The sequence below is a fragment of the Adiantum capillus-veneris genome, chromosome 2 (assembly GCF_014529385.1).
Source record: "Adiantum capillus-veneris isolate H3 chromosome 2, ASM1452938v2, whole genome shotgun sequence".
Lineage (NCBI taxonomy): Eukaryota > Viridiplantae > Streptophyta > Polypodiopsida > Polypodiales > Pteridaceae > Adiantum > Adiantum capillus-veneris.
In genome coordinates, this window is record NC_140932.1 from 116,121,850 (window position 1) to 116,146,474 (window position 24,625).

Here is a 24,625-nt window from a genome sequence, read left to right on the forward strand (position 1 = left end):
AAGATTCTTGTAGGTCTCGGCTATACTCATCTGCAGCGAAGATCTTCCCATGTACCTTAAGTAGCAAGGGACTTTTTGATCTTCCCTCAATTACCTCGAAAGGTGCTTTTCCTGTAGAAGTATGTACAGTGTTATTGTAAGCATACTCTACTAAGGGTAAGTACTTCTCCCATTGGGATCTTTGATCTACTTCCGTTACATAGGCTTTTAGTAGATCGAGAATAGTTAGGTTAGCTATTTCACTTTGGCCATCAGTTTGTGGATGATAGGCCGAAGAGAAGTTTAGCCTTGTTCCTAAATTCTCAAAGAGACCCTTCCAGAAATTACTGGTCATTCTAGGATCTCTATCCGACACTATGGACATTGGCAAGCCATGGTACTTGAAAATTTGTGAAATGAAGAGGGTTGCCATTTGATGGGCTTTGATAGTCTTTTTGACAGGTATAAAATGAGCTTGTTTACTGAACCTGTCTACTATCGTCCATATTCCCGTATTCCCATGGATAGACTTAGGCAATCCAAAGATAAAATCCATGGATATGCTCTCCCACGGTGAATTAGGGATTGGCAAGGGTTGAAGCAATCCAAGTTGCTTCCCTCTATCAAATTTTGTCTTTTGACATACCACACATTTGGAAACATACTCATGTATGTTCACTTTCATGGTAGGCCAATAGAAATATGTTTCAATTCCCTTTAGGGTAGACTGAATCCCTCTATGCCCCGCATATGGGGGAGCATGAGATTCATACATTACTTTCTCACGTAGTGAGTTAGTAACGCATAGTCTATTGCCATAGAGAAGATAACCATCTTGTAAAGTAAATGGTTCTTCTTTCTTCCCTAATGCAAGGGCTGAAATCACATCTCTAAAATCGGGATCAATAGCATACTCATCTATCATTGAAGATAGATCATTGTGAGTTGCTATGGAAACCGCATTCACTCTCGGTCGTCTTGAGAGTGCATCGGCTACTTGATTATGCTTGCCAGCAATGTGAGCAATATGAAAATGAAATTGCGAAAGGAAATTTGCCCACCTCATTTGTTTGTCGGAGAGCTTGGTCTGCGTCATGAAGTACTTAAGACTTTGGTGATCCGTTCGCAGAATGAAAGGAGTCCCCAATAAATAGTGCTTCCATGAGTCTAAGGCATGTAGAACTGCAAGGAGTTCTTTTTCGTATATGCCTAGAGCTTGCTCAACAGGGTCGAGCCTTCGACTCTCATAGCCTATGGCGTGCCCTTCTTGGAGCAAAACAGCCCCAAGGCAATCACCACAAGCATCACATTGGACCTCAAATGGTTTTGAGAGATCCGGTAGTGTAAGCACAGGTTGAGAGATAAGCTTTTCTTTAAGCTTTTCGAAAGCATTGTTCTCCTTAGCAGACCACGTATACCTAACATTTTTCTTTGTTAGGTCATGTAATGGTCCCGCAATTTGTGAGAACTTTTCTATGAAGCGTCTATAGTATGCACACATACCTATAAAGCTTCTTAGTTCATGAAGATTCCTTGGTTTAGGCCATCCTTTTATTACCTCTAACTTGGATGGATCCATTTGGATTCCATCTTGAGAGATAATGTGACCTAAATATTGAATCTCTTGCAAGAAAAATTCACTTTTCTTTCGATTAACATAAAGTTTATTCTCTCTTAAAACTTGAAATATTACCTGGAGGTGTTGCTTGTGTTCCCCTAATGAATTAGAGTAGATGATAATATCATCAAAGAACACTCCAGTGAAGGTTCGATGAGGTCTGAACAGCTTCTCCATCAAGCGGTTAAATGTGGTTGGTGCATTAGTCAAGCCAAAAGGCATGACAATGTATTCGTAAAGACCAAATGTAGTACGAAATGCGGTCTTTACAATGTCTTGATCAACTATCCTTATTTGATGATAGCCACTTTTTAGGTCAATCCTACTGAAGTAGGTCGATCCTTGTAGCTTATCAAATAGGTCTTCTACCCGTGGAACGGGAAACCTATTCTTGATAGTGATCCTATTTAGTGCTCTATAGTCGACACACATACGATATGTGCCGTCTTTCTTTTGCACTAATAGCACAGGTGAGCAAAATGGAGATGAGCTTGCCGCATAATCTCCTCTTGTTGAGCTTGAGAAACTCTATAAGGAGGTTTGTTAGGCGGTGAACTTCCTAGAAGAAGTTCAATTGCATGGTCGTCATTACCTCGTTTAGGAGGTAACTCACAAGGGATGTCGTCAATAAAGACATCTTGAAACCCCTTGAGAAAATTGGATAACTCTAATTCCTTTTGGTTGCTTTTATTTTCTTTTGCTAAAGCATTAGGTTCATTTTGAGAATCTTTAAGAAAAATCATGTACACGGAGATAGAGCTCTTTATTGACTTGTTGAAAGCTGGTGTATGTACAATGGGGATGGTGTTACCCATCTCCCTAGCATCTATATACATGTCCTTTTCCCTGAACTTAAAGGAGATTCTCCTTTCAGGAAATTTAACATGGGCAGCCAACGGTCAAACCATGGTGCCCCTAGGATTACATCCTCATGCTTGAGAGGAGAGATAAAGAAGTCCTCTTTGTCCACATAGCCTTGGACATGAAGCCTCAATTTCCCGATTAAGGGAGTGACTGAAGCTTCTTGCCCCTTGAAGGCACTGTCTGCGGGTAGGATATCTCCCATCTCGTAGGATTGTATGCCTAGCTTGGTGGCTAACTCCATAGATATGAAATTGTGAGTAGAACCAGGGTCAAAGAGAATAAAAGCATCATGTTCTCTTACCTTTCCCCAAGCATGGCATAGAGGAGATCCTTTGTGGTGAGTTTGGTGAATCTCCTCCTCTTGGATTTCAACCAAAGAAGCTCTAGGAGGATCTTGGCGGTTGTTCTTTTGGGGACAAGCGCGGTACGCATGCCCTTGTTCGCCGCACTTGAAACACCGGTTATCTTTACGATAACGCTCAAGCTCTTCAGGAGAGAGTTTATTCTTTCCTTTGTAAACTCCCTTCTCTTTAGCTTTGTTGGAATTGCCCTTAGGAGACTTTTGGACATTGTCCTTCCCCTTAGGCTCATTGGAACCTTTGTTTTCCGGGGGCTTATTATTTCTTTTACCCCCCGTTTGGAAATTGATTCGCGAGGCCACCATAGTATGGTGTATTACCGCCGATATGGTACGTGGCCTTTGGGAGTTGACATACTCCGCCATTTCTTCGGTTAAGCCCGCACAAAATTGTTGCTTTTGCTCTCCAAAATCCAACTTTTTGAAGACAGTGGCTTTGAGTTGTAGGTCCCAAAACTTGTCTACATATTTGTGGATGGATTCATTGGGAGAGAGCTTTAAGCTTCGCCATTCGGTGAGTACTTTGTCTTTGGCATCGGTGGCCAAAAACTGCTTCATAATGGAAGCTCTTAAAGCCTTCCATGTTCGTGGAGCTTCACCGTTGGCTCGTAGGCTAGACCACCATTGTCTGGCGGACTTTTGAAAGTGCATAGCTACATGGCGTAGCTTAGAGGACTCCGTGAAGCCCTCATCTCCAAACGCCGCATCGAATTGCTGGATAAAGGCCAAAACTTTGTCTGTAGCACCGAAGGTGCCATCATAGGTAAGGAAAGAGATGCTCTTCCCTCCCTCTTTGAATTTCTTCAGCTTGGACGACCTCTTCCATGCGGCATAGGATTTCCTATGGCCTCTTCTTTTTGATGGTTCAAAAGTTGCACCATCACTTTCTTCAGAAGATGAAGAATTTGAAGAAGGTGGAGAAGAGGGTGACCTCTTTCTCGCCTTTTTCTTGTCTTGATCTTTGTCGTCTTCACCATAGCTTTCATAAGAGGAAGAGGATGAAGAAGATGGAGAAGAGGGTGTCCTCTTTCTCGCCTTTTTCTTCTCTTGCTTTTTATCATCCCTCTTTGAATTATGGCGTGGAGAAGAGTGTGATGGTCTTCTCCGCTTTGGTGGTGATGGAGAGCGTTTAGCCCGCCGTCTTCGTGGAGCCATCTCCGCCGAGGTGGCGGGAGACTCGCTTCTTTCTCGTTCCTTCGGTGGAGGCTCTTGAGTTCTCCTTTGGGAAGGAGATGCATCATCAAGAAGTAAGTTCTTGAGCCCTTCATATGGATTCTCTTCTTCTTCCCGAATCGGAGAGAGACCTCTTTTGGTAGTCTCACAAGGAGGCTTCCTAGGTGTTCTCTCGTCATGGTGATGAGCTTGGAGAATCCCGTGAGCACGGAGCTGCCGTTGCACTTCACTTTGGAGAGATGGATTGCCCATGGCTTGTTGAAGCCTAGAAACAAGATAATTAACAAGCATTGAAGCATCATTAGTAGCTTGCTCATGAGCAAAATCAAAGTTATCAACATTAATTTCACTCTCTTTAATATTGTCAGCCATTCTAACAACTTTTAGGTGTAAACTTTTTAGGTGTACTTTGGCACTTCAAGCCCTAGTTGCTACTCCTCTTTACCCCTTTAGAAAAAGCACTCAAGCTACTGTACCCGCGGCTCGAATACCATTAATTGCAAGGAATAGAAGAGAGGGTCTTTCGACACCAAAACAGCACCGGCTCCTGTCAAGCTTCTAATAGCTCAATAGTGGTTAAGCCGTAGGCAAGCCCCGTAGGACTCCACTATTAAGACCATAGCTCTCGACGGTGATGCCCCGTTAACTGCACAAAGGCAGGCGCACTGCAAGGCTGAAAAATCCCTATTCTACTTACTCACAGGCAATTAATAATACCAACCATTTGTAGCTAGCTTGAGGACCTCCCTTCTTGAGCAAGAAAAGAGAAACCTTGAGCTCTGATACCAATGTAACATTTAATGGCCTAAAATCTTATGTAGCGGAAATTAGCATGAACATAGTGGGCATTTCATTAGAGTTGATTCCTAATGAGAATTACAAGAGTGCTTGGGTGGAGAGAGCAACAAAAAGCATAACACCTAGTTAGATAGCATCGACAATACTTTCAAAAGAGAGAGAAATTAAGCTATTGACAACAGTTGAGGACCGGATTTGCATGGAGCCGGTCCCCCCTCCAAAAGGCTTTGTATTATGGTTTCTCCCATCAAGAGAGACATTGTACAATACAATTCTTTGTGTTCCTTCAAGACTAGCTAGTGCAATGAAGATGGAAGCTTCATACACCAAGCAAAACACTTAATCAAACACAACTTGAATTATCCCCGTTCTCAGACCCAAGACCTCACACACCTTCGAAGATGGTGAGAGCTAGCAGGGTATGAGAGTAGATTGAGAGGAAAAAGAAGTATCTTACGAGAAAGAAGTACATCTCCTCACATAATCACTCATATTAGCATAGCTTAGCTTAGTAATTAGCTTGGTAGAGAAGATGAGCATGCATTGAAGCTTGGCTCTTGGTTGGATTTGCATCCACATGCCAAGAGAGTGTTGATGTAGGCTTCTATCTCACAAGCTTGGAGTAGGTGATGAGCTCTCCATTAAAGCTTGGGAGGAGATAGAGTATTTTCCCTTCACACATGGTCAAGTGTGAGAGTGTGAGTGAATGCCAAGCAAAAATCAGCCCCCCCTCTCTCTTGGGCGAGCCCTAGCTGCTAAGTTAGGCTGGCTTTTTCCTCATTGGACCTCCCCAGGTCAAGCCAATAGGGATTAAGCAGCATAAGTGATAGCCTTCTGACATGTGTCCCCCTTTCCCCTTTTGTGAGAGCTTTAGGTAATTAAATAATTAAACTAAACTCTCATTGGACCCCTTTGCCTCCTGGCCAATAGGAATCAGGCAAGCCATGGGGCTCCTGAATGCTCATTGGACCCCTTGGGAGACTGCCCAATAGTCTTCTAGGACACTTAATTCTTATTGGTTTCTTTTATTAAATGTTTTTAAATTAATTAAACTAGATTTACTCTAGCTTAATTCTCATTGGTCCACTTCAAGGGTCTTCCAATAGGAATTGGGCACACCTTGTGGGCATCTGGCCTAGGGAGCTGACATGTGTCCCTCATTCCCTTTGTGTAAAGGGAGCCTGTGTGTGTGTGTGTGGTTTTCTCTCTCATCCCCTAGCTTTGGGGCTCACCCCCTCCCATGTAGGGATGCAGAAAGACTTTTTGGGCACACACTAAGCATCCAATTTTCCCTAAGGTTGACCTTTGGACACAACCTTTGAATTTTGGAACCTTAGCATTTTGGAAGTCTTAATGGGCTGAACCTTAGGGTCTTTTTAGCCCGTTGTTTCACATGGCTCTTTTGCAGATGGCCCCCCCTTTGGATCCCTATTTTCCCTCCTTTGGATCCCTATTGTGGCCGGTCTGCTAACTTAACCAATATTCTAGCTTTTTCTCCCTTGGCACTTCCCCACATTAAATGATCAGTTTAATATGAGAAAATCATTTAGGAGAATTAGATATTGATTATTATGACAACAAGAGTTTGATTACACCATGCAAGTAGAAAACTCCACCAGGGCTAGTTTAGCAGGAATTCTCACTCATCGCCACTACGAGAAGAAGCCAAAGGTCAACACAGAAGCAAAGGAAGGAACACCAGATAAAGAGAGACCTAAGCTAGAGAGAGCTCACTCTCTTTTCTTTGACGGAGCATACAAGAGAACAATGGATCAGTCTGTAGCAGGCATGGTCATTTTCAATGAACAGCAGGAAAGAGTATTCTCCATGGGGCAGTTATCACGCTCCCACTCTAACAATGAGGCAGAATATGCAGCCCTAATCCTTGGATTGGAACAATGTATTTCACAAAAATTCAGCGCTTGAATGTGTTCGGCGACGCTTTGCTTTTGATAAGGCAGATAAATGGCACCTGGGAGTGCAAAAATCAGGTTTTACTTGGTCAACTTCGCCAAGTTAAGGACCTTCTGAAAAGTTTGAACCAGTAAGGCTCTTCCATATTCCCAGAGCAGAAAATCAAGAGGCAGATGCACTAGCTAAAGAAAGAATACAAGATGTTTCCATAGGATCAATCAAATTAAAGCTACCCCTCTTCCAAGGCAGTGACGCTATGCTGGATATCATCAACTTTTTGAATACAGGAGAATGTCCAACAGGACACACTAAAGGCCAAAAAAAAAGGCTGGTAAGGAAGGATACTAGGTACCGCCTTATAGACGACCACTTGTATTGTAAGGGCAAAGATCAAATTCTCAAGTGGGTGCCAACCTCCAGTGAAATCACAAAGGTAATCTCAAGGTGCCATGACGGTGTCTGCGGTGGTCATTTTGCTCTAGATATCACCAGTAGGAAGATTCTACAAGCAAGCTACATGACGCGATGGGCAGAAGCAATGGCCACCACCCGCATTACAGCCCAAGAGGTGGCAAAGTTCATTTTTTAGCATATCGTTTGCCGTTTTGGCACTCCTCTTGAGATATTATCAGATAGAGGACCAGGATTCAGAGGTGATGTGGTAGGAGAACTGATGAAGAAGTTAGGCATCACACGTCGGCATTCCACACCATACTATCCACAATGCAATGGTCTGGTAGAGAAGGTAAATGGAATGATTTGCAAGATCATCACAAAATAGGTGAACAACCATACAGGAGATTGAGATAAACATCTCATGGAAGCTCTTTGGGCCTACAGAACAACGTTCCGAACATCACTAGGTTTCACCCCTTTCCATCTAGTTTATGGGAAGGAGGCAATTCTACCCATTGAGGTACAAATAGCCAGCTTACGAGTCTTGGCCAGCGAGACCCACCGTCCAATCGTAAACCTTAGAAACCACATCTTGGATCTAGAGAGACTACAACTGGATAGGGAAGAAGCAATCAATCACTATGCAGCACAGGCAGAACGATGCCGACTCACTTTCAATCAAGGGCTTAAAGAGAAAGGACTATAAAAAGGCATGTTAGTGCTGCGATACGACAACAGATTCGATACCAGGAAGGATAATAAATTTCAACCCAGATGGGAAGGACCATTCATCATCAAGAAATGCTACGACAACAGCAGCTATAAGCTGATGGAGACAGATGGGAGAATTCACAAGACTAGAGTCAATGGATGGAGACTGAAGAGGTACTTTCTTAGGTTTGACCCAGAATTCATGCTAGACATTCCAGAAGAGGGAGAACCCTCTAACTCTACAGCTGAAGAAACTGAAGAAGAGCTAGAAGCATGAATGCCTCTAGCCAAAAGAGAGAGGCCTATTGATAGCTGACTTTCAGAAAATCAAAGGAAAAAGAAAAAAAAACACGTTTCACACCCCCCCCCCCCCCCCCCCCCCCCCCCCCCCCCACCCCCCCACTCTCACTACCCCCCCACCGTAACTCATTTTTCCCCTCCCGCCCTCCAGGAATCAGATAAAACCCTCGCACTCTCTCCCCCCCCATTTTCCTTACATACCCCCTTCCCTAATATCCCCCCCCCCCCTTCACTCTTACACTCACCCTCACCCCCCCCCTCTCCCATTACCCTTTACCCTCTACCCTATCCTACCCCCCCCCTCTTCGGCCCGCCCATATTCCCTCCCCCGACCCCTTAACCCATTCCCCACTCGCTCGCCTCACCCTCCTTCGGCTCATCCCCCCCCCCCCCCCCCCCCCCCCCCTCGGCCTCATTCCCGGCCCGCGGATATATTCCCCCCCCCCCCCCCCCCCCCCCCCCCCCCCCCCCATTGACTTAGTTTTCCTTCGTCCTTAAGCCATGCAAGACAACACCACCCTCCCCCTCTCCCTCTCACCCACACAAACCCATGCCTTGCCATACCCCCTCTTCCCCTCACTCTCCCTCACACACTCTCTCTACCTCTTATCCCCTTACCCCTCACCCCTCCCCCTCTCCCTCTCATGACACGCCAGCGCGCAAGTCTCTCTCCCTCCATCCGGATGCCGCCAGCGCGCAAGTCTCCTCTCTCTCCCATGCGCTGCAGCACACACACTCACACACACACACCCTCTCTCGGGCACCGCATACGCAACAAACACACACACCCACACCCTCACATGCAGTCCGTAGCCCAAGCACACACACACACGCGCCTTGTGGCAGCAGAAAACACACACGCACACACACTCACACACACATACACACCCCAATCCTACCCCCTCCTCTCCTTCCGCCATGCGTAGCAGTCCGCCATCCGCCACAAAAAAAAAAGAAAAAAAATATAAAATTATATTATATATATATATACATTATATAACTCCCCCCCCCTTCCCGTGTTCCCACGCACGCATGTGCACATACATATACATATACGCACTCACCCGCAAATACACATATATGCTGCTCCCACACTCACATACATACATACACACATGCATAAACGCCTACGACATCGACAAACGAAAGAAGAAGGATCCAAAGCACGCGCCGCCAACGACAAAAACAGAAAATGCGCCGAAGGCATGCCCTGGCCGACTCCGAAAAGAAGTACGCTCGACACCAACGCACCGGCAGCTCACCATTCGTCGGCAACACACAACCTCGATGCCATCCCAGTAATTTTAGGTTATTTTACCATTATCTTCAATTTTCATCCAAGCCATTGTAAATTTCCCTTTTGTAAATATCCTCTCTCTAAGTGATGGTGACAAAAGTCCGCCTAGAGATTCCCATCTTTTAATAACCTTCCCCAAAACAAAGCAAGGGTCAACCACACCGGGCCCACCACTTGCTTTGTCTCCCCGATTAAGATTACCCTAACCACACTGGGATTACCATAATCCAAGCAGCCAACACCTATAAATTGGCACTGAGAGGTCACTATCGGGGGGGGGGGGGCAACTTATGTGGAACCAAGCATTGGGTAGAGTGTAGTAGGAGGGATTGACACCATCACCATCACGGGGAGGGGGTCTTGTGTGTTGGGTTTGCCTTGGAAATTGCACCATGCGAAGGGAACCACACCCATCTCTCGACTCCAATGGTCGATGCACACACGTATGCACGCTCTTGGCAATGAAGATTGAGTCGCCCTAGAGAACGCACCAAGTAGGTTGCACCATCTCTTTCCCCTACCTCTCTACCACCACGGCATGCCACTTTGTAAATATTGCAAAAATAATTCACCCTCACACCCCCGAGGTTGTTTTCATCAATTGCGAGTGTTCTCTCTCTCTCTCTCTCTCTCTCTCTCTCTCTCTCTCTCTCTCTCTCTCTCTCTCTCTCTCTCTCTCTCTCTCTCTCTCTCTCTCTCTCTCTCTCTCCCTTCCTCTCTCTCTCTCTCTGTCTATGTAGGCTTGCGGTGTTCATATCATCGTGGGCTTTGCGTCCTAGCCGCTCAAAGCTAGGTGGTGCCCCCTGTTCGCTTTACCGTGGCAGGCTCGAGGCAAGCCATTTGGCCCCCTGCGTTTTAGAGGCCGTCAGGGGTCGGGGTCCGCTTTGCGTCTGTCAGCATGAAGACCAAAACAATCACATGGCCAAACATCTTCACAGGCTCCAAACCAATCTTAAAGTGGGTACATTAAGCCAGGCCAAGTCAAATCAACAACCAACCCATCGTACTCACCAGAACAACCATCAAAGAGTGGGCGATTTGTCTTCAAAAAATTTTGTTTGGATACGCAGCATCTCAGTAGCCAAAACCATTGAACAACTGGTTGAGTACCCACATTTTGCACAACATCGTGCTACCCAATGCATCTCTTCCTTAAGCATGATATGACCACATTTCACGGACTTCCATAGACACATTGTTTACACCCATTCACATCGCACAAACCTTAGTCCGGGGCGACTCAAAATGGGAAGGGGGGAGTAACCATAGCCAGAGTAGCATGTTGCAAGACCTTAAGCTGCAAGACTATAAGAGATTATGTGTGCAGTGTATAAAATGTGTTTTGATGCTTAATTTTTCCTTTTTTATTGAACTTTAGGAGAATTTTTCTCTTATTAGGCATAGTATTGATCCATATTGACAAACTTTGATGGGTGAGATGCCTAGAGTGAGAGTATGTATATATGAGTGAGGAATAATTTTGGTAAGTTTCTTGGCCAATTAATAACAATTTTTAGTAATTTTCTTCCTTTTTTAACCTAATAATGATCAAAAATTAATAAACAAAGCCAAGAAATTTGGATTCAAGTTTTGAAATCAAACGTGGAACCTACAAAAGCAAGAGCTTCAAGAATGTCAATATGGAAGTATTGGGCACATGTTGAAATTTGGCCCAACTTACAATGGACCAGAATTGCAGAACCACGACCAATTAACGACCAGTCCAATTGACAAGTTGTCAGAGCCGCAGGCGGTATGACTTAAAAAATGTGGGCAAGTAAGGTAAGTATGTACAATGCACTTGGGACAAGTTAGGCACATATAGGCAAAATGGGAAAATCAAGCCTCATTTGTAGTCACACTTTCACTCACACACACACACACACACACACACACACACACACAAAGAGAGAGTTTTGACCTAGAGCACTCCGCCTGGTTTCAGCCTTCTACAGTCACCCAAGACGCTCAGACTAAACCAAATTTGACATGTATGATCCTTACTAGTGCATGAATAGTTGTGTATGGTCAAATCTTCACAAAAACACTCACAACAAAAAATTCAATCAAATTCGAGATGAGATTTTGAAAAATTGTCAGATCACTTTTGGGAGGGCTAACTAAGTCCAAATTCAAAATCAAGTTCATAAGAATGTCCCAAATTTATAGCAGAATCAAGCCATACCATCAAAGTTTGGGAATGGGGTGGAACATGGATCTCGATCCAACCATGCCATCTTTTACAATACTTGCTCTTTAAAAAATGCACCTCTAGCTTCTCCAAACCACAATTTCACCCTCAGATTGAAGCAATTAGATGCTCCTCAGTGGGGACTCTAGGATGGAAAGGAAAAAATGGAAACACACCCAGCACACAACAAAAATGCCTCTCTATAGCCCAAGGCTTCCACAACACTTCTATCCACTAGAAAACACTCTAAAAAATGCACACCTCCCCATGAAGATCATCGTTTGCATGCATATCAATGCACGTTTTTCATAATTGGTAGCAGTATATCACCCCAATTTTTCCCTTTTCTAGCAATCTCACAACACATACCTCTCTCTCTTTCTCTCTCACACACATACAGGACACACACCACTCCCACATTGGCACCATACATCTTGGAGCAGGTAAAATATGAAAAGGGGGGAAAGGGGAAAGAAACAACAAAGAATCTGGCAATGATTAGCTACTTCTCTAACAAAAATTCATCTACAAACACCATTCAACCTCCTACCATTTGAATCTCGCAGCACAACCTTGACAAGCATAAAGAGCAACCTCGGCAGCACTTGGCTTCTCCTTGTGAGATCTCAAGAACTTCCTCACCATGCCTCCATTCTCCAAAATTCAAATCATTGTCTTAGAATCTCGTTGGTAAAGTTTTAGTGGAGAAGCCTAAGATGTTCAAAGAAAGTTGAGAGCTTAGTCAAACTTCCCAAGTAGAAAACTAGTGAAAATAAGTTTGCTCCAACTTGGGGTTTGAACACTTGCTGGCACTTTGATTGATACTTGAATTGAAACTCTATATAAAAAAAAGAAAATAAGTTTGTTGACAAAACTCTTTTGACAAGTTTTTTCTTTTTCTTTTGGCAATGCTCACAATAGCTAATAAGTTAGTAATCAAAGATGAAATATAGAGTTCAAGAAACCAATAGACATACAATGCCATGAGTCCAACAACCATACAACTAGCCTGAACAAGGGGCCAAGCCATACAAAATACATCACCAACAGACTAAACTATAGGAGTCACCACATCATTTGCTCTTGTCACTAGCAGGCAATGTGCCTATAATGTAGCCACAAAGAGAGTACATAATAACCAAAATATAATACACATGACCCCACCTCCTTTTGCAAAACTTAGTAGTGATGAATGCTGATGGTGAAAGCTCCTTTTCATTTCTACCATCACAGCTAAAATTTGTTCCAAAATATGGATCACGATCCATGACCCCCAACTTGCCTAAACAAAGAATTTATTGTCCAACTATGATGTACATGCCTTGAAGAATGTGTCCTAAAAATTTGGTGTCAAATGGACATGAGAACCACCAAAAACCAAGTAAAATTGGGATTTCAGTCATCAAATGATTATTTCGATCCACATAGGAAAAAAAATGATCCAAACCTAGAAAAAAGAGCACCATTAGCTTAGGGAACATGCCAGGAAACTACCCTTGAAGGTTTTTCCAATTTGGGTTCAGAACATGGATCGGGATCCATGACCCCCAAATGCATATTTGTGAAAAATTGGTTGCAAAGTGTGTGTGCATGCTAGGAATTGTGCAATGTGCCAAAAATTCAGTCTTTGGTCACAAGAAAATTGCTTCAATTGTCAAAGCTCAGCATTGTCACAATGTTAGACACTCGAATTGTGTTTTTAATCAAAGTGCAATGTCAAATGTACATGTGAGGGTGACTAGAGGATTCAAACAAATACCAATGGAGATGAAAACTGGGAGATAGAAAAAGCCCTTCCTCAACTCCAAATCATCAGAAGGGGAAAATCCCAAACAGATTGATCACCATCAACGATGAAAATTGCCAACCAGAGCCAAATATGTCAAAGACATACCAAATTGGGCCACAACTTAGGAAATTGGGAAAACTTGAGAAAAACTTGTCCAATTCTGAAAATAACTTTACTAGTGTGTTGGGATATGCTATAGGAACAAGTACCCCACGTCTTATCTCAAAAGGATATAGAACATGGATCACAGTCCATGACTCCGTGTGACCTTCCTAGACCAAAGTCATGCCATCACATCCCAAATGCCAACAATGACCTAACCCTAGAGTTTCAAGTCATTTGAAATTCAAAACCCTTGTCAAAATGCCAAAATTCTCTAAGTTTGAGAAAATTTTTAAAAAGTGGTGTAAATTGCCAACCAGTGATCCAAAATCAAAAAGACGTAAGCCATAGCATCCCCAAAGATTCTATATCAGATGGTATCACCAAAATTCCCAAGTGTGTTCCAACATGGATCGTGATCCATGATCCCTGAGCCAAATCTAACTTGTAACCATATGACCTAGTGTCTGTAGTTGTCCTAGATGCACTGGTGAAGTTTGGTCAAGTTTGGACTTGTTTTGGTCAAGTTACACTCATTTCCCATTTTGTGGTCAAGTTTGCATTTCTTTTTACTTTTCAACAACTCCTTCATCAACTTCAGGAGCTAGCTGAAGGATGTTCTTATGACAGAATGCCTTGTATAAGACCAAGAGAGTAGTGGGAGGCTCTCCTTACCAAGTGGTGGAGATCTCATCCAATGAAAAAGCTCTCATTTTGAAGGAGGAGCTAGTAGAGATTCTAGCCAATCATTGGAAGATTTCAAGTGACTGATGGCACAAAGGTGAAAAGGACCATATTTCCCAAGGAGATGTGGACTTTGCACAAGCAAAGAGAAGTAATCAAAGGGTCAAGATGCTCGCAAATGGACACATTCTTCATATTACTACCATGGGGTATAGATTTCTAGAGAGATCATGAGTTGATGAGCTCTATCCAGGACAACGGTGAGGCTACCCTAAGTAACAAAGACAGGGAGACAGTTAAGGTTTGGATCACCACTGACCTTGTCAACCAAGCATTCCACCTACCACATGGTAATCACAATCCACTCCTAAATACCAAAGCTATTGATAATGACAAGGCCTTTGTCAAGCAGCAAGGTCATAAGTTCACCTACAAAGACGTGGTATATTTAGAAATAGAGCTTCCACTGCAGTTGATTGTGAAGAGATAGAGGAGAGATCTTGAACTCTTGCAAGCAAAGACACACACAAAGATGGAGGCAAAAAATTGTACTTATTTTTCTTCACTAACTCAAGGTAAGAGGTCTACAAAACATAGTTAAAATTTAACATAAAAGGGGAACTAGTACCATGGTCTAGTATGAATTGCTAGTGAGTGAGGTGAGTAGATAAGTGTGCCATCACTTTGGTAGGTAGACCAGCTCAATGTAGTATAGTTGTAGTATCATTGGTGAAGATATACGTGGTGCATCAGTGATGATGATTGTCGATGGTAGTTATCCAAGAGTCTTACATGTTGAGCTTGACCATCTCAATGACATCTCTCATATGCCAAGCATTGCTCAAAACCGTCGTAGCTTTGCCGCTCCAAGGGCCTTTGTGAAGATATTTTCAACATGCTCATCTATCGCCACATACTTCAAGTCGATGTCTCCTACTAAGACCCTCTCCCTAATAAAGTGGTAATGCACCTCAATGTGCTTTGTCCTGGCATAAAACAATGGGTTTTGTACCAACTATATGCTGCTAACATTGTCACAGTAGATGACAACCGATCTCTGTACTTGTACTCCAAAGTCGTGAAGTAACAATCCCAATCATGCTACCTAATAACGTGGTAATGCACATCAATGTGCTTTGTCTTGGCATAAAACAATGGGTTTTGTACCAACTATATGCTGCTGACATTGTCACAGTAGATGACAATCGATCTCTGTACTTGTACTCCAAAGTCGTGAAGTAACAATCCCAATCATGCTACCTCACATGCTGCCATTGGAGCACCCTCGTACTCTGCCTCTGTACTCAAAAGATAAATCATAGGTTGCTTCTTACTTCTCCATTTGATAGCATTACTCCCAAGTCAAAACATGAATCCGTTGGTAGATCTACAATTGTATATACTACCATCCCAATGCGCATCCGTGTAGCCATAGAGCTACAACTCCACATCAACCCTATAAAAGATTACATAATCCAAACTAGCACTCTTATAGTGCAAAGTGTTTCTCACTGCATCCAAGTGTGGTTTCTTGGGAGACTACATAAACTAACTCACCAATCTAGCTATGTAGCTCAAGTCTGGACATGAGATAGTGAAGTAGATTAAGCTACCCACAATCTTCCTGTACATGGTATTATTATCAGGCACTGGACATGCATCATTCCTCAAATCCAAATTCTAATCTAAAAGCATTACAATGGGCTTACAATCATACATACCATACTTTTTCAACATATCCAAAGCATATTACCTTTGTGACAGCCATACACCTTCTTCTATGAGAATAATTTCAATGCCCAAGAAATATTGCAAGCCTCCCAAGTCTTTCATGTCAAACTCCTACATAAGTAGAGCTTGCATGCCCTCTACTTCAACCACATTATCACCTCCAATAATCAAATCATCCACGTAGATGCATATTACCACAATTCTTGCCTCATTCTTTTGTACGTACAATGAATGGTCTGCATCAGACATCTCAAAGTTCAATGAAATGAGAAAATCCACAATCCTCTCATACCAAGCTCTAGGTGCTTGCTTCAACCCATACAATGCTTTCTTTAACCTGCATACAAGGTCATGTAGCCTCATATTTGCATAGCCTTGTGGTTGCTCCATATACACAGTTTCCTTCAAGTCTCCATTCAAAAATGAATTCTTTACATCCATTTGTTTCAACACCCATTGTAAATGTGGTAGCCATTGCAATAAACACACAAACAATAGCCATCTTAGCTACGAGATTGAGCATCTCCGCATAGTAAATCCCATAAGTCTGTGCATAACCTTTGGCCACAATTCTAGCCTTTAAAACCTAACCCTAGAGTTTCAAGTCATTTGAATTTCAAAATCCCTGCCAGAATGCCAAAAATCTCTAAGTCTTAGAAGAATTCCAAAATATGGCATGAAATCTCAACCAATGATCCAAATTCAAAAAGAAGTGAACCATAGCATCCCCATATCATGCTTAATCAGATGGTACCACCAAAAGTTCAAAATGTTATCTAACATGGATCGCTATCCATGACCCCCTAAGCGAGATTTGACCAGCAGCCACTTGACCTAGTGTTTGTAGCTACCCTAGATATACAGTTGAAATTTGGACAAATTTGGACTTGTTTTGATCAAGTTATGCTCATTTTTCATCTTATGGTCAAAGTTTGCATCTTTTGAATTTCTCGACAACTTTTTGGTCAATTTTTGGATCTAATCAGTTGAATTTTTGAACACAACATGCATCACACATGGCCAAGGAAGCAATGGGAAGCACCACCTTACTAAGTGATACAAGTCTCCTTGAATGAGAAGGCGCACATATCAAAGAAGAGCTTGCAAAAATCCGGACAAATATACTCATTGACATATTTGAAGCCACGGATGGCATACCACCATCTTCCCAAGGAAACTTTGGACTTTGCATCAACAACAAGAGGTGATTGAGGGATCAAGGTGTCTAAAGATGGACACATTATTCCACTTACAACCATGGAAGATAGACTTCCAAAGATCAAATACTCTTATGTCATCAATTCAGTACAATGAGAAGCTACATTGATAGATAAAGATGGCAAAGTTTTGAAAGTTCAAATCATCGTAGGTATGATAAATCGAGCACTACATTTACTACTAGGTAACCACAACTTGCTCCTCAAGACCAAAGCTGCAAATAACAACAAAGCATTTGTCAAGCAAGAAAGCTAGAGGAGGTCACATAAGAAAAATGTAACCTATCACGTGAGGTCAACAAAAGGGTATTTAAAGTTCTCAAAACTTACAAAAATATATATAAAGAAGGATACTATTTTTTTCAAATTTGAAAAAACACACAGATCTTAAAGAAAAGGATACGTTATATTCCTCAAAAGATTCATAGATAAGGGGTTTTACAAACATGTCTTGAACGCATGTGATAGAACCCCTTGAGCAGCAAGGACACAAGTTCATCTACGAGGATTTGGTGTACTTAGAGATAGAGTTTCCGTTGCATCACATATTATAGCACCTCAAGGTCCAAAAGCCACCAAGATACATGGAGCCTAACCTGCACATTGTAGTAGGGATGGCCATTGGACTTTCTGAGCAAACTATCACTTAATGTGACCTAGGCACTTATAGCTTCAAAATTTTAGTTGAAGCTAATCTCAAAAATAGCGACAAAAGCAAGACATACATGAGTGGTGGACATGTGCTAGCTAGGACCGTATATTAAGCACTGGGAATTATAGATCAGCTCTACCACTGAGACTGAGTCACAGCTACCACCTACAACTCAGCTACTACCACCAGTTGAGTCACAGCTAGATCTCGTGCACAAGTCCAAGCATGTCGTCAGACCAGTGGCGGGGCCCTCAATAGCTCAAGCACACAAGAATTCAGTTGGTAGAGGGCTCCAGAAGAAAGAAATTTGATAGTGAGGAGATAGAATCAGACATTAACTTCAGCAGAGAATCAAACCCAAAAACAGAGACACACCTTCAAACACCAAACCTTTGAAGAGGAAGAAGATGACAAAAAAGAAGAAGAATATATTGGCCATCGAGTATAAGTCAAAAGGAAATCCATCGAGCATAGAGACCAAATACCCCTCTCTCAAACACAAAGATCCATGGAAGGCACACAAACACAAAGAGAGGAACTACAAAAGAAGATAGAGGAGGAGAAGAAGACCAGGGGAGTAGAGGCGGATGATGAAGGTGACATGATCAACATAAAACACTAGAACAAAAAAAGGCAGAGCAGCTTGAGAAAATCAAGCAGTACAAAAGAAGAACTACCATAGCTAGGAGATTTCTGACAGCATGCGAAAAAGGAGCTTAAGCGAAAATCTACCCAAAGAGCAGAACAAGATTCTAAGAGGCAAAAAGTGGATGATCTTGAATCATTGGACGACTCCTCACAATCTTAGAGAGAGGACAAGGACTAGGGTGAAGAGGAAAAAACCAAGGAGGAGAGTGGTGTGGAGCCTTTGGAGATACATACTGATAATATTCAACCCCTCTCAAATCAACCAACCACTCCTCCTCTTGCTCAAGAATCTACGGATCAGAATGAAAAGCAAGAGACTAACAAACAAGAGACAAAAATAATAGAGATCGAATCAGAGAAAATTCCAAAAGTGCCACCAACAGTCGAAGCTAAGGGGAAGATGCAAGAATTGGAAAAGAAGAAACCAACTCAAGAAGCAATACAAGAGCACGAATAGCAAGAGATTATGGAAGAGACAAAGTATAAAGATAAAGAAGTGGGCACCTCCAGCAACCCGCATACATCGGACAAAAAGACCATGTCTCCTCACTCAAGTTAAGAGAAATCATAGAGAACGATAAGAAGCTTGTTCATATTTTTGACATTGATGAGCATCTAGAGCACATCAAACTACAATTTCAATGTCAAAGAGCTCTCAATAACATCAGAGAGTTGGACTTAGAAGAGACCAAAGCTGAAGTAGTGAAGGTAAAAGAAGCCAATCAAGGGCTACAATGAAAATTTGAAGAACTTCAAAGCATGTAGATAGAGCTACAAAGAGAGAAGGAAAATGTTGCCTACTATTACAAAGAAGCACAATATTTCAATGAGGAAAACACTCAGGTGCAAGTGGAACAACAATAGCTGGAAAAGGAGCTTGACAAAGAACACCAAAGGAATGTAAAGCTAGGGGAATCCTATGGTGTAGTCAAAAGCACCCTAACAAAACTTTTGGCAATGCAAAACACACCAGCCCTAGTCTCTACTTCATCAACTCCAGCATCAACAATAGAGTTGAAAAATCTCAAGGAACAGCTTTCTCAAGGAAAATACAATCAAGACATCCTAACTACAGAACATCAAGCAATTTAAAGCCAAAAGGATGAAGAAATTAAACATCTTAAAGAGCAATTGGCAAGAACACAAGAAGAGTTGGCGGCCTAGAGCAAAGCACACGCCATCAAGCTCAAAAAAAGAGATGAGTCCATTGATGTTGTAAAGGTTCAAACCATAGTAAACTACATACCACCATCTACATCTAGCAAGGAGCACTCAATCCTGGTCCTTCCCCTTGTAGATTGCCAAGCACTTCCATAGAGGGTGGGCTACATGATTTTGACGACACGGAAAACAGGACAGATGCAAGGGAGGAGATTCAAAGATGGATAGCAGAAGTGCACGACCCATCACACAAGGAATATATGCAATATGAACTCAAGGTTCTTGAGTTGGTAGCAATTTTGATTATTGTCGTGGATCAAGTAGTCAAAACTCATGGGCATGAAATGATTACGCCTCCACTAAGAAGCAAGAGGCCTTCCTTTGGAAGAAGAAAATGCTTCCAAGTCTCGAACCCAACCAAAGAGGGGATTATAGGGATGTTCCTATAATTGTAGATCAGGCATCGGAAATCCTAGAGAACCCACCCCTATGGTAAAAGAAGTGGTTTGAAAAGTGACCACATGATGAACCTGTTACAGAAATGCATTATAGCATCTCAGGATCGATCCCACTTTCTGTTCAATCAATAGAAGGAGATCCTGGGATATTCTCTACACATGGTAGAGTAAAAGACTAGCAATGTTTAATTATCCAGTACTCACAAAGACGCCAAATAATTTCCTGCCTTTAGAAAGGTATATGGTGAGCAACCTACAAGGAGTCATCACTCATAGGAAGGATGCATTAGATCTAGCATGCCAACTACTGGTATAGTTAGCATAAATGATAATCACCTTCATCACCGCATTTGAAGACATTGAAGCCGTGGAGCATCCTTAGCAAGTGTTCCTAGAGGGAACCAAAGGGTTATGTTGGAACCTAGAGACAGAGATTCCAAGTAGAAATGTAATCATGGGGATGCATGCCCGAATCATGTTTTTGCCATCTCGCTACATGCAGACATTCAAGGAGGCATTCATGACAAGATCTTTTGAAATAGATTTCTCCATTTTCAACCCCTTGACCGAGAATCTACATGCCCGTCACATAGCTTATCAAAGCACCTTAAGAAAAAATTCTTTCAAAGAGCTAGCAAGAACGGTAGAGATCCAGGCAAGGGCACAAAAATTCAATATGCTCACACAAACACTAGAGAAGGGTCAATTGGATTACTAAAGAATGGCTCAATCGGCTCACTCCAACAGTAGCTGCCAGAGAAAAGCATGAATACCATGAAGGTAATCTACATGAAAACACAACAGTTTGCATGAGGACATGCAAAGACTAGGAAGGGGGTAATGGTGATAGCTAAAATAGCCAAACTGACTAGACGGGCACCCTTCGTGACCCCTTCATTTTTGAGCCCAAATGCTAATATCTATCATTTTCCGGAAAGCCTTTGTAATTATGTGAGAGTCTCTAGTTTTATGCAGATCATCTTGAGTATGTATGTGCTACATCCGAGTTGTATAATTTATAAATGAGTATGAGCCTTGTAAAGTCGGCCACTGGCCAAAAAAGAGCCCTAGGTATAAAGCTCATTGTGTAAAATGGAAAAAGGGACCCTTATCATTATTAAAATAATAAATGTTGGAGTGTAAGACTGAGAGTGGGTACTCGCATACCCTTGTAATCCTCATATCTTCAGCTCTCATAATCACAATTTGATTCCAAAACTTGCAATGTGTTCCTTGTCTATTGCTCTTTTATTCAAGTATATTCATTATCGATTTTGTTATCGTTTATGATTACTTGGTAGTAGCCTAAATTTGTTGTTTTGAGCACGTTAATAACTGTTATTTGACATTCCGACCATGGGGGAGTGTTGCTAGATCCTAGGGTGACCTTTTTGGTATGTTTTGTTGCAGTTTGCACGACCTTGATCATGATGGATCGTGATTTTGGTACCTCCTCAGACTGTGAAAAACTTGGTAGGTTAGATCCCTGAGTGTCTTGGATCTCCTCCAAAAGTTTTATAGCATTTGGACTTCATTTGAGTACCAAAATGGGTTGATGACTGAGTGCGGTGACATAGGACATCTGCAGGTTACCAGATCCAAGAGTGATAGATTTGCAAGTGCTAGAGATATTGTCATTATGTAGGTTCACTCCTTGAGTTTGACACCCTTAAAGAGTCTATGTGCCCCATTCGAGTTGCTTCCCTGAGTATTGACATTACGTTAGTGCCAAAAAGCTATGTTATAGACGTCCATCGCGGTGGTCCGCCAATAGGAGCTTCTTTGAAAGTGGGCAAAACAAGGGAGAGCACAATGGTGCAAGTGTTGTAAAGAATGCTCTAGTAGCTAAACAATATGGTGCAAGTGTTGTAAAGCATGCTCTAGTAGCTAAACAATATGGTGCTAAGATTAAAAAAATGCCCATGATCTTGTTGAGTTGCTAGCTAGATGGTAGATGATGGAACGCAGAGACTCTATGTTGAAGTCAAGATAATTGATGTTGATCTGACTAGTGACTAGGGTGGTCACTCTTTAAAAGCATCCTATATCATGTGCCTTCAAGAGATAATTAATAATATTCCAATAGAAATATAATATCTACACTATGGGTCTATTTAAAAAAACTCTACCCCCTCTAATGTATACGTTAAATTATACATATTAAGTTATACATAATCCTCTGCAGTTAACTCGCATGATGTGATACACATTTTGAAAAGTGATCGCCAAGGGACCAATGCATATGCTTGCAAAAATGTCAAAGGCACACGTAAAACACATTGTGTGTTAGGATTTAATCGCAAACAACCTAGACACGTGTTCTTTTTTGTATTCTGGCATTCTTTTATTGATTTGTGTAAAAGAGAGTTGATACAAGTGCATCAACCTAAGTCATGCATAAGCATGGAGGCTACACAATAGGCTAAAGACTTCCAGAGAGATCTAGTAATATTGAAAATGTGTTAGAAAATGATGTAAGGTACTCATTCAAAATAGAACAATCACCTAGGAGACTTGTTGGAGGTTGGAGACCATCTTGTTCTGCTAAAGTCTCCTACAAACATAGACAAAGAGGACTAATACATTGTGCTCTACGATCATGGGAAGACAATTCTATCTTAGCACATGGAGTATGGTTGAGGGAATGTCTTTAGTATAAGAGATGTGGCAGTGCATAGTGTGTACTCCACGAAGTTCAATCAAATTTGTTTGCATTTGTGAAAACTTAGTATATTTTTATGTAACACTACAAAGAGATACATAATTACAAGCTAAGATGAAGGTTCAAAGATGGGCTTGCATCACGTATGTCTTCTTCTCTATGAAGATATGGTGAGAATGTATTCTTCATATCCTCACTACGTGAAGATTTTTGATACTGCATAAAAGGAAGCAGTCTTGTCGATGTTGACGTTGTGTTTGAAGCTAGGGGACAAGAAGTAGAAAGAGAACAAGATTTGTGTTTGGAAAGATATTTTGAGGTAAGCAATAATATTTCTTTCTTGGACTTGTGTGGAGCAGTTGTGCAAAAAGAGATACTAGGTACACAATCAACAAAAAATCTAGTCATTGATGAGTTGTTTGATTGTATAGAGGATTGAGATGATAAATACTTAAAATTACTTTTCTTAATAAGCCTTTCTATATGTTGCATTTTCACAGTCATCTCCTTTGCTTGAAGATTATGGATTTGATGATGCTTCTGACATGCTTGTGTCCTCTCCAAAGCGATGAAAATTGACAAATCTTGCATAGAGCTATCTTGCTCTATGCCTCCCAAAGTATCTCGAAACTTGTGACCATTAGTAGCATTTTGCAACTCTTGTTGGCAGCAATAAAGCCTTCGGGAAAGCTTCCTTCTTTTTTGAGCACCCGGCTTGGAAAATCGCTCTCCTTTATGAGCATTTTGGTGGCCACCAAATGCTTGAGGGCTCGAGAACTTCCTAGGACAAAATTCACACTCATACATTTCAGACAAGGCACCAAAACTACTTGTTGCATCTGCAAAAGAAAATTGGTTATGTGAAAAAACACTTGTTGCACATGCAAAAGAAGCATGGTTATCGGACACTTGAGTTCTTGAGAAGGTGGGTGCCCTGCAAGAGTTTGAATTCTCTCCTTGGATAGATGAAGTCCTTGAAGCTTGCTCCCGATGATCCCCTCGGCTGGGTGAGGACTTTGAAGCTTGGCCACATGAAACTAATTGTCTGACATTGATCAGGGAGGATGCCCTAGAAAGACGATTGAAGCTTGAGATAGGCCCTGAACAGCTTGAAGCTTGAGTACATGATTCTTGTTCAGCAACCTTGAAGATGGGCGCCCAAGATTGATGATGTTCTTGAGGAGGAGGAGAGCAGCTTGAAGCTTCATGGTAACCAAGCTTGAAGGAGGCTGCCCAAGAGTGAGGGTCGTCTTGGATGGAAGAGGAATGAGAGCTTGAAGCTTTCGGCTCCTGATGAAGATGATGATGATGATGGTGAGAGAAGAGAGGAGGCGAGTCTAGAAATGGGCGCAGTGGAGGAGGGCATGCTGAGGTTGCCCGATTTGAGCTCTGTTTTGATGCGGACTCGTCGCCGTCCATTTGAAAATGTGATATTGAGGCTGCGCGGCGCTCGTGAGAAATTAGCTGAGGATGGGCCGGGTGACGGAAAACAATGCATGGGACGGTCGTTTGAGTGCGCTTTTAGCAGGAATAATGGTGGCCTGCGACACAGCCCAAGAGTCGGCTCCTCGTGATGCTCCTCACGACCAACCACCAACCACATATAATATATAGATAGACTACTTTCATTTACGATTTTACAGTAAAACTGCGCAGACAACGACACGCTACTTTGTAAGATCCGAGAAATGAGGTACGCTACTCTGTCAAGCTTTTGGTGTTCTGTCTCTTTTTTTTAAAAGAGTTTTTTTTGGGTGGTCTTTTCTTTTCATTTTTTTTCTTTTTTTCTTTTTTTTTGGGGGGGGGGGGGGGGGGGGGGGAACCTAGGTTTAATAAAATCCCACCTACAAATTTTGAGATTTACCTCCAAATTTTAAATTTGAAGGTGAGAAAACCTATAAAATATAGAATAATAGTGTACT

At 42.1% G+C, this 24,625-nt stretch overlaps 1 protein-coding gene across 1 annotated transcript; it reads right to left on the minus strand.

The window, feature by feature from the left end:
• Nucleotides 1-22,580: 22,580 nt before the first annotated feature.
• On the minus strand, nt 22,581-24,279 carry LOC147463435 (uncharacterized). Its single transcript, XM_086528849.1, has one exon. It carries the CDS (start codon nt 24,120-24,122, stop codon nt 22,806-22,808), a length of 1,317 nt encoding a protein of 438 aa, XP_086384975.1. The 5' UTR covers nt 24,123-24,279; the 3' UTR covers nt 22,581-22,805.
• Between the last annotated feature and the right edge of the window lie 346 nt (nt 24,280-24,625).